The 14,432-nt window shown below is 37.1% G+C and overlaps 1 protein-coding gene across 1 annotated transcript in view; it reads left to right on the top strand.

Moving 5' to 3' along the window:
- CASS4 (Cas scaffold protein family member 4) overlaps positions 1–14,432 on the top strand; it is a 63,443-nt gene that overhangs the window by 37,312 nt on the left and 11,699 nt on the right. The window contains exons 3-4 of the mRNA XM_043980953.1: positions 8,903–9,001; positions 10,723–10,794. Coding sequence (XP_043836888.1) covers positions 8,903–9,001; positions 10,723–10,794 — 171 coding nt within the window. The remainder of the gene's footprint in view (positions 1–8,902; positions 9,002–10,722; positions 10,795–14,432) is intronic.

Raw genomic sequence — 14,432 nt, 5'->3', positions numbered from 1 at the left:
GTCATATCCCTTCCAAACCTCTGTAGGCTCACCTGAGTCTGAACCTCTTTTTTTGTTTGTTTGTTTTTTGTTTTTTGGTGGGGCAATGAGAGTTAAGTGACTTGCCCAGGATCACACAGTTAGTAAGCATCAAGTGTCTGAGGCTGGATTTGAACTCAGGTCCTCCTGAATCCAGGGCCAGTGCTTTATCCACTGAGCCACCTAGCTGCCCCCTGAACCTCTCTTTATAAACAACCAAGTCTTGTTTCCATTATTCTTCCTCCTTAAGTCTCAAAACTATATGCTGAAAAAAAAATTTTAAACTATATGCTGTCCCCAAATATAATAATGGCACGGCCAGCTCTGCTGTTTTCTTAGTTATAGTGCTGAGAGAGCTAGTCGCTATTTTCTCTGCTCCTCCCTCTAACCAAGGTGCTGACAAGCTCTCAAGCTTTCATGAAGCTTTTCCTGCTTCTGTACATGATCATTCCCTTCTCTGATTTCTTGGAACACTGGCTGTCTCTGACATTTCTATGGCATTTAAATTATGCTACCTTCTATCATAAGTGTCATTCTTGTGTTGTGTCTCCTCAGCCAGATTGTAAGTCTCTCAAGGGCAAGGTGAAAATATCTTGCTTTTCTTTTTTTTATCCCCAGTCTTACAAAATAAGTGATTAAGAATGTTTTGCTGCTGGGGGTGATGGTGATAATGACAATAAAATGATACAGAAGTGATTCAATCCCTGTTTAGCACAGTACTTGGCATATAGTGAGTGCTTAAGAAATGTTTGCTGATCAATTGTTTGGCTATTTGTTTTATTTAAATTAAAATTCAACAACCATGCCTTAAATATCTACTATTTGCAAAGTGTTGTGCTAAATAAAATTCCATCGCCTGAACACAAACTATTTATTTAAGTCTATCCAGCCTTTTTGTGGATAAGTATCTTATGAACAGTTGAAGAGTGTAGATCGCTCAGTGTGCTCTGTTACCACTACTGGAAAAACAAAGTAAAACAGAAAAACTAATCAACATGCATTGTGGATTGACATTCAGCAAATTCATCTACTGAGAGGAAAAAACTGCATATTGAAGATATATTGTTATGGGGGAAATTTGTGGGGGTTTGGGGTAGGGGTTTTTAGGAATTCCTGTTTAAAGAATTACACCCTCTTGCACACAAATCAATTACAATAAAATAACATTTTATTTAGGTGCTACAGAAAGGAAACCAAGAGAGAAGTGCTTGGACTTCTTCTCATGGGGAGAAGGCATGGCACAGAGATGTGGTTCTCTGAGATACCTATCTCCTCAAGCAGGAGACATGCAAATACTTTTATAGAGGACTGATGATGGTCTGATGGGGGTAATCATCTGACTGTGGAAAGTTCCCTTATTGGGGGAGGACCATCCCCCACTGTTGGTGGCTGAAGGAAGTTGGGTGAGGTGGCTCTGACCTCTCAAGCCATCTCTGTCCCCCTCATGCCACAAAGGCAGCAGCTATACCCCTGATCTTATCTCCCCTAGGGGTGGGGGAGACTGAAATAAAGGGTGGTGGTCCTGGAGCTAACTCAGTCCAGTTCGGGTGCTGCTTATCTCTTTAGGTGTGTCTGTCCTTTGGTTTAGTTTCTCAAGGAGAAGATTCTTTGATTTCCTGCAGAAAACTTCTGAGCTACCTCAGGCCCATAACACATATATTAAAGCTAATATTTTTCTCCCCATTCATTATTAACTTATGTTGATGTGTATATGTTAGGGTTGACAAATTCAGAAAAATGTTTAATGCTCTACTTAAAATAGAGCCCTACAACACATTTCTATTCTTAAGATGCATTTATGTTCCATAAAGTGCTACATTCATTTCTTTTTTTTTTTTTTAGTGAGGCAATTGGGGTTAAGTGACTTGCCCAGGGTCACACAGCTAGTAAGTGTCAAGTGTCTGAGGCCAGATCTGAACTCAGGTCCTCCTGACTCCAGGGCCGGTGCTCTAACCACTGTGCCACCAAGCTGCCCCACATTTATTTCTAAAATGAATATGAGTTAAACCTTAAGTCAGTAGCATTCTCTTTATACGTGAATAAGGGGAGGGGATAATAGGATATAAGTTCCTGGGGGGTAATAACTGTTTTTCATTTGCCTTGCTAAGATGGTATCATTTAGGCTATCAGGAAACTTGTGTTTTTAGTCCCAGCTCTACCATGAACTTGCTTTGTGACTTAAAGAAGTCACAAAGTGACTTTGTGACTGTGAGAAGTCATTTATATTTGTAGGCCTCAATTTCATCCATTAGAAAATAGAAGGATTGAACTAGGAAATCTCTAATGGCCCCTTTAGCTCTATTAATCTATGATTAACATTTTTTTTTTGTTCAAAAAAATGCTCTCCTATGCATTTAACAAATATCACAGTGAATTGAATGGTCTCCTCATGGCTGGTTTTTTTTTTAAGCTTCTGATTTGCTATAGTACCAGAGAGACATTGGTTGGTGGCATTCATTAACCATAGAGATGCTAGCCAAGATTGTATTTCTATTGATTCAAAGGGGAGATATGCAAAGGAAAGAGGAAGACCATAAAGCATTTTCTCTCCAAAGGACAAAGCTTAACAAATGCTGAGAATGCAATATATACCTAGGTGCCCTTACTCAGGGTTATCATTTTCGCCTTTATCATCACAGACTCACATTTCTATGCTGCATTTGTTTTCCATACAGCAAATGGTGAATGATGCTACCTTTGAGAATATGCTAGCTTAGGAGCACCTAAGTGGTGCAGTAAATAAAGCACTGGCCTTGGATTCAGGAGGACCTGAATTCAAGTCCAGCCTCAGACACTTGACACTTACTAGCTGTGTGACTCTGGGCAAGTCACTTAACCCTCACTGCCCTGCAAAAAGAAAGAGAGAGAGAGAGAGAATGCTGGCTTAAAAATTCTGTATAGAGAGAATAGAAGAATTCTCGATTTGTAATCTTTTTTTGCTACTGGAAGCCTGACAACCTACTAATTTACCATCCAGTACTCTTTTCACAGCCAGCATCAGAAGGTAGATGTTATTCAAAGGTTCTGAATAGTTTTAATTTCATAAGTCTCTGAGCTATATCTTATACAACAACACAGTTGTTACAAGAAACAATTGCACTGTACTCCAGCATTTTTGGGCATTTGCTGCAAACATCATAAAGTTGTCAGTTGGATTAATGCAGGAGACAGATCATCTCTCTGAAACAAGTGGCATAGAGACTAGACCCTCACATGCTCAGCTGTTCCCTGGACAGCTGACTAAAGTTACCAAAAGGTAACACAGCCTTTACACAGCCTATTGAAAGAAACTAAGCCATTGTGAATTGAATTTTAGCCCTTTCCATATTTTTCATTTCTTTCCTCAACAAACAGAACAGATAGCATGGTACAGTGGGAAGACCACAGGCTCTTGAGTCGGAGGACCTGAGTTAAAATCTTTCCTCTGTGTGACCTTCAGTTTCAGTTTCTTCTACAGAATGAGGGGATTGGTCTAAATGGCTCTGAAGTTGCTTCTAGTTCTAGATCTGTGATTTTTTTGTGTGTGAGTATTCCTCTGCCATTTCCCGTTACCAGCTCAGAATATGCTCTGGTGGATAGTAGAATATAAAGGAAGTAGGGACTGTTTTGCATTTGCCCTGCACATAGTAGGTACTTAGTTAATATTTATTGGATTGGATTGAATTGGACAGTTGACCTCCAGTTTTAGTCCCCTATAATTTGTGCTTCATCTAGCATTCTTGGGAGCACATAAGAAATTTATATATATATATATATATTTTTAGTGAGGCAATTGGGATTAAGTGACTTTCCCAGGGTCACACAGCTAGTAAGTGTTAAGTGTCTGAGGCCGGATTTGAACTCAGGTACTCCTGACTCCAGGGCCAGTGCTCTATCCACTGCGCCACCTAGCCACCCTGAAATTAATATTTTTAAAAATAAAAACCTTTTAGTCTATTCTAATCATTATCTAGAAGGCATGACATCCTCCCCTTTAAAGTCATTCTCTTAGACTGTAACATGTAATTATAACATAATACTTTTAAGGTTTGCAAAGCACTTCCCTCACAAATAGTGTAACATTATTAAAGGCTATAGGACTTGCCCGTGAACACACAATTAGTAAGGTTTAAAGTTGGATATACTAGTCAGATAGACTGGTTCTTGGTCTGATGCTGCAGTGGATGTCTTTTCTTGCTTTTTAAATGCTTGTTAATCATTCACATGCAATGGACTTTTAGAAACCTGCTTTCATGAGTGGCGGCAAATCACCTGAAACCAAAAGGAAACCCCAAACGAGAAGTCCCTAAGAGCTGAAGTGGAGCGCCTCAGATTCACACACTGCTCTACTCAGAGACTTGGAAACATTCAAGTCTTTCAGTCTTTTATTAAGTTTTATCTATTTCCTTTCTCTTTCCCATATTTGTAATATCGTAGCATCTATCTTCCCAAGTTATTGTGAAGATGAGACAATATTTGTAAAGTACTTCCCAAACCTCAAAGCACTATGTAAAATTCTGATAATTCAGTTTCATTCTTCACATCTTGAAATCATTAGACACCTTTAGTTTAAGAGTTGCCGAAAGACTCTAATTAAAAATGTTTATTAAAACTTTTTTTAAAAGAGTTGCTGAAAGTTGAAAAAACCTGAAAACTAGAACTGAAGTGTGTGGTAGTGTGCCCATATTTAACTTCCCTGGGTCTTAGTTTCCTCATCTGTAAAGTGGGGACACTTGTACTTGTACTATCTATTTCATAGAATTGTCATGAGGATCAAATGAACTGAGGAATGTCAAGTTCTTAGCAAACTTTCAAATGCAGTACAATTGCCAGATATTTTTTGTCATTATTGGAGGCAGTGTGGTACAGTAGAAAGAATGTTTTCTTAAAATTATAAACTGAGCTGACTTATTTATTTGTTTGTTTGTTTGTTCATTTATTTATTTATTTACTTATTTATTTGTTTGGTTTTTGTTTGTTTATTTCTTGGCTTATTTTAGATTATGTAAAGAACCTAGTTGGTTACAGGTTTAAGTTCAGGCTAAAAATCTAAAATGAGGAAAGGACCTTTTTTTTTCTTTTCATATTTCACAGTATATATCATGGATCAACTTTGCTGAACAAGTCAACCCATCCTAAGTAGTTCCTGATTTGTAGTTTCTATCTAGCACCCTATAACCCTTTGCTCTTCCCTTTCCTTTTGACTCTGTTTATTGTTCTCTAATTGCATTCCTTCTTTTAGCATGTTTTCTGAGAAGAACTGGGCATTTTTGTAATATGGGGTATTCAGAAATTCCTTAATAGAGAATTTCTCATGAAAATCCTTCTGAAGGTTTGAGCGCTCCATGTTGGTTATTCAGTACATACTCAAGATCAGCTAAATTGCAGGAACTTAAAACACATGAGGACCATTAGCCATGTATCCACTGGGATAACTTTAGGTAAAAATAGACTGTTAGTTGGTGAAGAAATAAAGACATTAGCTTTCTTGCTTTTAATTCATCTAATCGAAATCCCAAGGTCCTGCTAGATAACAGAATGGCCCAATGACATTTTATCCAGAGTATTTAAAGACTGAAAAATCAGACCTTTTCCATAATCCTAATGAAGCCTCCTCCAACAATTTCTCCCCCCACCCCCGTTAATAACATTCCCTATTCTCAGACTCACATAATCCTTTTTCCCACAGCATTGCTACACACATATAATGTATTATTTTGTTTCATGGTTATTTGTATATTGTTATATCTCCTCACTAAACTGTAAATACTATGACAGTAAGGCACATATGTGGTGTGTGCAGGAACCAACATGTATGGGCTCATGAGAGCTGATTGCTAAATTTTCAGAGTCAGCATTTATACCTTGGAAATTGGTAAATGATAAAAATCAGGACTTGATTTATTTTTTGTTGATTGTCTAGACTTACAGTGATGAAGAAAATAGCAATGATGATGACCAACATAAAAGTATGTTGTGGGTACATTTTTCCCCCCACAGAGCTGGTGGTGAAACATTTACCAGCATACTTCTAAACATATCTCATCTAAATTTTATACATCTTCTAATGGTGAAAACAGTACTCTCTATACAGTAGGTAATTAATGTTTGTTGAATTCATTTAAATTTAATCCTCTCACCCTTTCCTCATCTGCCATACATGCATGATAATCTCATCCTAATTTGACTTTTATTTAAATCTGGATTTTCATACTTTATAGAATCTTAAAATTGAATCAGTCTTGGTCATTGACCAGTCAATTAATCAATTGATCATATACCCATGATTTTTATAGGGGAGGGAAAAAAATCCCAGAGAGGGAAGTGACTTGACCAAAATCACATGACAAGGTACTGAAACAGCAGGGACTAAAAACCAGATTTCCTGATTCTTGGACTAGGTTCTTTTCACTAAATCACACATCCTCAATATTGGTTTATATAAAAACAGGATGCAACTGAAAAAGACTTAATCTTTCAGAACATTTTAAAAATTAAGAATGACCGATTTATCAAAATTATTTTGTTGAGCACACATCATTTCAGCAGGGTACCAAATAGTTTAGTACTATTAATACACATTTATATAAGTCCTTCTAAGTTCTAGAAGGACTCACAACAATCCCACATTCTGGTCATGTTATTCCTTTTACCAAGTGAACTTTAGACTCCTTTGATTAACACTCAAGGACTGCTAGTCTGGTGCTGCCCTACCTTTCCAACTTTATCTCCTATTACTCCTTTTTAAAAAAAAAATTGGGGGACAGCTAGGTGGTGCAGTGGATAGAGCACTGGCCCTGGAGTCAGGAGGACCCGAGTTAAAATCCAGCCTCAGACACTTGACACTTACTAGCTTGTGACCCTGGACAAGTCACTTAACTCTAATTGCCTCACCACCACCAACAAAATTCTATTACTCCTTTTCCATAAAGTCTATACCCCAGACACATTGGCCTACCCCTACCTTAAGACTATCCCCAAAATATTCACTGTATCCTTACCTTTGCTCACACTATTCCTTATCCCTGCAGTGTTTTCCCTCTTCCTTTGCATTTCCTATTCATCCTCTAAAGTTCAACTTAAATACCACATCTTCCATGATTTTCTCATTTTCTCATAATGAACCTCTCCCTCAAACTTGACATATTTTGTTTTACAACTCTGTAATCAACAAGCATTTATTAAATACCCACTATGTGTCAAGGTGCTGGAGATGAAAAGGCAATCCTTAGATTTTTGTCAGAATAATGGTTATTATATTTTACCCTAGATCCCTTCTAGGTTGTAAACTCCATGATAGCAGGGGGAATGTGTCTTAGGATCTACCCAACTGATTAGCACATAGTAGATACCTGTTTGTGTAAGATTCAGGAAAGATTGAGTTCATCAATCGCATCATCCCTACCCCACTAAAAGCAACCAACAAGATCTCCTGACTTGTTACATTTGTCACATATGACAGTCTTTCAATTGAACCAATCAATGAGAGATGTGAACAAGGTATGAATCTACTCTGAAATTTCTTCTGAATTAATCAATTATAGATTTTAGACTAATTTCAAAAAGTACTTGGTCAGAAAGTCCTTGAAAGCCATTGAATAAACTGGACTCACCTCTTGCACAGCACAGGATTTGTATTGGTATTAAATATAGAAATTTGGTCATACCCTGTGGATCATCTATAAAATAACACTCCAATTTGGAAGCTAGAGGATTTAATCATTTCCCAACATAGAAAAGAGCCATTTCAGACAAGTGCCAAGGAGGAATAACTTTGGGGTAGGAAAAGGAACTCCTGGGCCCTGGTCTCTGCCTTGGTATCTTGGTCTTCTCTTCCCCTCTTTACTAGAGGGGGATCTTGTGAACATTAAAGGGTTGAAGGATCTTGTATTTCCTGTTGCATCCTAGTCCTAGAAGCATCCCTAGAAGCTGGTACAGTGTCTACTTTGGGAATCAAGGACAATCAAGACACACAGCAGTTTCAAGAAGCCCAGTAGAAAAACTTAATCGTGTCTAATGGGAATATCTTGAGAATTCCAGTTAAAGCATTTCTAGTTCTAGTTTCTAGTGCTCTTTTAACTTAACTTCCCCAGGACTCTGTGTGTCACATTCTTTTGGGGAGATATTTCATGACAATTTTTCTTATTATACCCCCTTGGTAAATATCCTTTTCTAAAATCTAATTAAATTTGGCTAATTGAGATCAACTGTTCATCATAGAGAAAAGTAAACTGTTAGGGCCTTATGAGTTATGTTGCACCAATCTCTATGGACTACTCTTCTAAGCCAGATGGGAAGATATAACAGTTACTCTGTATAATCCTTACTGGTCAGTGTGAGTGAAAGTTAGGAGAGCATTTCAGAACACTGCTGTCTTTGTAAGAGGGATTGATAAGATTTTGCTAGTCACATGCCAAACCAATTAATTAATTAATTTAGGTATGTTATGCAAATCTTTATTATCCTACTTATATAGATGAGAAAATAGAGGCCCAGAAATAATAAGTATCTTGTTGATAGTCCTAGAAATCACAAGAATAATAAATATAATGGAACTATTAAGTATTTTTGTTTGTTTGTTTGGTAAGGCAATTGGGGTTAAATGACTTGCCCAGGGTCACACAACTAGTGTTAAGTGTCTGAGGCCAGATTTGAGCTCAGGTACTCCTGACTCCAGGGCCGGTGCTCTATCCACTGTGCCACTTACCTGCCAGAACTATTAAGTATTAAAGATTTAAACCTAAGACATGACTCCAACCAGTGTTCTTTCCATTACACTACCATCTCTCTACTTTATTTGGTTATATATGAGAATAATCTTTGTCAATTAGAAATTAATTTTGAACATGTATTTTGATGTCCAAGATTTTTATTTCTTAATCATTTCCTTCTTCTTCTTTCCCAGGACCTCTTTACACTTCCCAGACCGACCTCGGGATCAACTATTAATTCACAAGTTTATGATGTTCCATCCCGACAAAGCCAAGGTCGCCTGATTCCTAAGGTGAGGCTCTCTTCTAATCAAGGAATGTATTATTCCCAGAGGTGTCAGAAGTTATATTTCTAGGGGCAGCTAGGTGGCGCAGTGGATAAAGCACCAGCCCTGGATTCAGGAGTTCCTGAGTTCAAATCCGGCCTCAGACACTTGACACTTACTAGCTGTGTGACCCTGGGCAAGTCACTTAACGCCCATTGACCTGCCAAAAAAAATAATTTAAAAATTGGAAGTTATATTTCTAGAGCTGGGGTCCTTAATCTAATGTGATAATTGTATCATAGCTTTTGTGTAATTCTTTTTTTTTTTTTTTTTTGCTGGGCAATGGGGGTTAAGTGACTTGCCCAGGGTCACACAGCTAGTAAGTCAAGTGTCTGAGGCCAGATTTGAACTCAGGTACTCCTGAATCCAAGGCCGGTTCTTTATCCACTGCGCCACCTAGCCGCCCCACTTTTGTGTAATTCTTAATGAATTTTATGTCTTATAACTCCAAATAATATACCACTGGTATTAGTGAAACTTTTAAGTATCTGCAATCCAACATATACATGCCCTTTTCATCCTATGTTATAGTTCTATGACTTTATTTGTGTAGATACTCTTTGTATCTACCTGCCTACCTACTTTGTTTAGCAACAAAGATTATTCTACTGTCTTCGAGAGTTTCTGTGACCCATGTATAACGTGTTGAATTGCTTGCATTCTTAAGGTGGGGTGGGGAGGAAGGAAAAGAATTTGAAACATAAAGTTTTAAAAATTGACATTGAAATTGTTTTTACGTGTAATTTGAGGAAAAAATAAAATTCTAAATAAATGGAAAAAATTAATCATCTTTCAACCAGCTTGGTGATGGGCTTTTATGAACCGTATAAGGCTGTTCTTCAGACAACTGATGTCATGGATGGGCCTGTACTCAAAGGCTTTCTAACTTGGCAATACTTGCCAGATCTCATACTTCCTTGTATGGCCTTCAAGAACTGAGGGTCACTTCCATGACATGATAGTGCATGATAGTAGGATTTTATGCAATAAAAAGTGGCATGTAAATCCAAATGATGACTCTGAACAAATGTTACATCTTGCTAGTATCCTAGTAGAGTTAGAATAAATTTTGAATCCAAGTCTTAGGAACTATGTTTTTTTTTCTTGTTTCCCCTTATAAGTTAATTAATCCTTAGCTAGGAAAAAAGTTTGCATTTTTATATTTTAAATTTATGTATCTAAATCAATTTTGCCTTAATGTTTTCATGACAGTAGAAAACTAAAATTTGTAACATGTTAATTTTTGAAAATTGTGATGCCCAACATATATATATATATAATCATATAAAGACAAATAAAAATGCTATAAATAAACTCAAATTTTTTTTGAATAATTTTTTATTAGAAACTTTATTTGGAATCAAAACCTATTTGTTCTTCTGGTTTATAAAGGTTAAATAAAGTCACAGGAATTAAATCAAGTAGTTGAGGTAAACTCTTCTAGGTTTTACCTATAGGAAAGGTTTTATCGATAGGAAAGGTAAATTGGAAAAGTGTGTTTTAGATTAAATGTCTTCTACATCAATATATGACAGTTACTGCTGGAATATGTACTCTATAATTGAGAGGCCTTCCTTTAATTATTCATGAATTTGTGCTTGGGTTAAAGAGAGACTTGAGGAGGATATGACATGATTGGATCATATTATGATCATCTTTACTCTTTTCCTCTGTTGAATTTGTCTCAGGAACAGGAGAAACAAGTGTATGACATTCCAGCCTTCTCTGAAAAGGCAGGAATCCATGTTCCAAAGAGCCATGTGAGTATGACATAGATAATTATGTAAATTCTTATAAATAATATTATGAAATTATTAAAAGCTTTAAAGTACCAAAATTATATTAGATTGGCCAAAAAAAGGAAGCAACAGTTACACAATGGAAAAGAACTGTGTTTGAAGTCAGAAGATTTAGGTTCAACTCAGCAATCTCAAAATTAGAAGGGTTATCTGATCTAGAAATAATTATTGTAAAAACAAAAGGCATAAAGAAATCTTAAAAAATATAGAAAGTGCTGGTGTGATAGGGCATCCCCATAATCCTTAATACTTGGGAAGCTGAAGTTGGAGATTTACTTGATCTCAGGAGTTCTGAACAACCTTAGAGATAAAGCCCATTGAATGTCTGCATTGGTACCACATCAGCATGATGAACCAGGACTACCACTCTAGCTATGAAGAGGTAAACTAATCCAAGCTGTAGAAGGAGCAAGTCAAAGCTTCTGTACCAATCAGCAGTGGAATCAGGTCCATAAGTAGCTATACTGCATTTCCAATCTGGTTAAGATAAGAGGATAAATGTATATTTAGATATAGATTTGGAGGTAGATAGGTAGGTGGATGGATGGAGAGAAAGAGAGAAACAGAGAGACAAAGAAAGACAAAGACTGAGAGAGAGATGATACACATAAAGTATGGAAATCTTTTAGAGGAAGCAACCACTCCATATTAGAATTTGTGATAGAGGAGATAAAAACTGAACATACTTTAGATTTTTAGGAAATAGATCTAAAAAGGTTAAGAAAAAAAAAAAGGTGGCCTTTGGCCTAAAAATCCTATAAGAGAAATCTGCCCAGGAATGAGGGGAAGTGCTCATAGATGAAATTTCAAAGACACAAAAAGAAAGAATTCCATTTAAAAAAAGAGAAAGTTGTGTAAAAATGCCAGTGTTTATGCACAGTGAACTTATCGACCAATTTAGATTTTTTGGGGGGCTGGTGGTGAGGCAATTGGGGTTAAGTGACTTGCCCAAGGTCACATAGCCAGTAAGTGTTAAGTGTCTGAGGCTGGATTTGAACTCAGGTACTCCTGAATCCAGGGCCAGTGCTCTATCCACTACGCCACCTAGCTGCCCCTCAATTTAGATTTTTTTAAAGCACATATAGAAAATTAATGAAAGGACAGGTAATAGAGGAAGGATAGTAAAGTGAGACATGGTCCTTCAGAGTTCTAGTAATTTCAAAACTCATAATAGGCAAAGAAATCTAAGGACAACAAAAAGGGTAAAAAAAATTTTGTTGTTTGTCTCTCTTTTAAGGGGAAAAAAGGACTAAAGAAGGAATAGGGCCATTGTTCCACAGTGCACCTTCACTTGTGCTCACGTTTGCATAGAAGTGACTCAATATCAAAGGATATGTTGATTAATAATGGAGAGAGATTGATGATATTTTAATAGGCAGAGAATGACCCATCAGCTGCCTGTGTAGAATCAGACTGTTGATTTGTAAGAGCAACAATAAAATTAATTCAAAGATAGAATAAAAAATAAAAAGGAGAAAGGCTATAGTGCCTAATAAAAATAGCTGTAACTTGACCTATTTTATCAAGTTGTTAATGCCAACAAGTGGGAAATTGGTAGAAGAAAGGGCATTGACACTAATAACAATTTCATATAGAAACTTATCTAATGTAAATCAGTTGTCATAATGAGGAAAACAAAAGAGCTTAAAAAGTACCTTAGTTAGTAAACACCTGACTTGCCAAACAAAAAGCTATGACAGCCAAGTTTAAAATGGAAAATTGCTTATAAAATCTTAAGTAGAAAAAAAGAAAAAAGTAGAAAAAAGGTGGAAGATTATGAGTAGTATTACCTTATAAAATAGCAGTGGCAGGAAAAATATTTTAAATAAATTTTAGAAAGACAGTAAAAAAAAAAAAACCTCTTCTTCCCATCAAAGACAGTGAAAGTACTACACTTTTACTTGAATCTCATAGTCTTAAATGCCACTGAAGAAAACAAACAGGGAAGAAAAGCAGTTGTACCTGTTGTACAAAGAAGATCCCCTCTGGAGGTGAACCACTTAATACCTAAGGGATCTGGGGGCAAGGAAGACTCCCAAAATGGAGGGTAGTGGGGTGGGGGAATCTTAGACTTTGTTACTACTAAAAAAGATGATAGAACATCAATAATTGCTTATCCATAAGCCTAGTTTCTAATCGTTCATTTTTTTTTGAGGATAATTATACCTACATCAAAGGCATCTTTGATTAGGTATTAAAAAGGAACAGTCAGGGGCAGCTAGGTGACGCAGTGGATAGAGCACTGGCCCTGGAGTCAGGAGTACCTGAGTTCAAATCCTGCCTCAGACACTTAACACTTACTAGCTGTGTGACCCTGGGCAAGTCACTTAACCCCAATTGCCTCACTAAAAAACAAAAAATAAACAAACAAACAAAAGGAACAGTCAGACTTTTGCAAGTGATATTACACTATAGATTACATCTTTACCATCACACAATTAACAGAAAGAAGGAACAGAGTCACTAGAGTTTATTGATTAGGGGAATGACATGCATTTAAGGGAAATAATTTTGGTAGCTATGTAGGGATGAATTGGAGTAGAAAGAGACTTGACAAACTAATGGAAGAACATGAGCAAGAGTCACACAGGATGGGTATGCATGACTGGATCTTGTTCTTCATGACTGGAGGGAATATCCACATGAATGAGATCTGTCAGTCAGTCAATGAGCATTTATTAAGTACCTACTATGTACCAGGCATACTGTGCTAAATGCTATAGATACAATAACAGTCAAAAATAGATTCTGCTCTCAAGGAGTTCAGTCTATAGATAGACAGATGATAAACATAAATTAGGAAAATCTTGAGAGGGAAGCAATCACTCAGTGTTAGAATTTGTGAAATAAATTGGTGAAACAACATGAAAACAACTATGTACAAACAAGATATACAGGATAAATTGGAGATAATTAACAGAGGCATTGTACTAGGATTAAGAGGGAATGGAGGGGCAGCTAGGTGGTGCAGTGGATAGAGCACCTGCCCTGAATTCAGGAGGACCTGAGTTCAAATCTGGCCTCAGACACTTAACACTTACTAGCTGTGTGACTCTGGGCAAGTCACTTAACCCCAATTGCCTCACAAGAAAGGAAGAAAGAAAGAAAGAAAGGAAGGAAGAAAGAAAGAAAGGAAGGAAGAAGGCAGGAAGGAAGGGAAAGGCTTTTTGTAGAAAGTGGAATTTTGGCTTGGACTAGAAGGCAGAGAAACCAGGAAGCTGAGATGAGGAGGGAGAGTATTTCAGATATGAGGGATGGCCAATGACAACACCCACAGCCTGGAGAGAGTTTTGTGGGAGGAAAAAAAAGGAGTCCAGTGTCACTGAATCACATAGTACACATGGGGAATGAGGTATAAGAATGTAAGGGGAGGCGGGCAGCTAGGTGGCGCAGTGGATAGAGCACTGGCTCTGGATTCAGGAGGACTTGAGTTCAAATCCAACCTCAGACACTGACACTTATAGCTGTGTAACCTTGGGCAAGTCACTTAACCCTCATTGCCCTGCAAGGGGGAAAAAAAAAAGAATGTGAGAGGGGGCAGGTTGTGAAGGACTTTGGATGTCAAACATAGGATTTTATATTTGATCCCAGAAGTAATA

The sequence above is a fragment of the Dromiciops gliroides genome, chromosome 2 (genome assembly GCF_019393635.1).
Source record: "Dromiciops gliroides isolate mDroGli1 chromosome 2, mDroGli1.pri, whole genome shotgun sequence".
Classification (NCBI taxonomy): domain Eukaryota; kingdom Metazoa; phylum Chordata; class Mammalia; order Microbiotheria; family Microbiotheriidae; genus Dromiciops; species Dromiciops gliroides.
The sequence above is the reverse complement of the archived record's forward strand: the minus strand, read 5'-3'. Positions and strand labels throughout refer to the sequence as shown.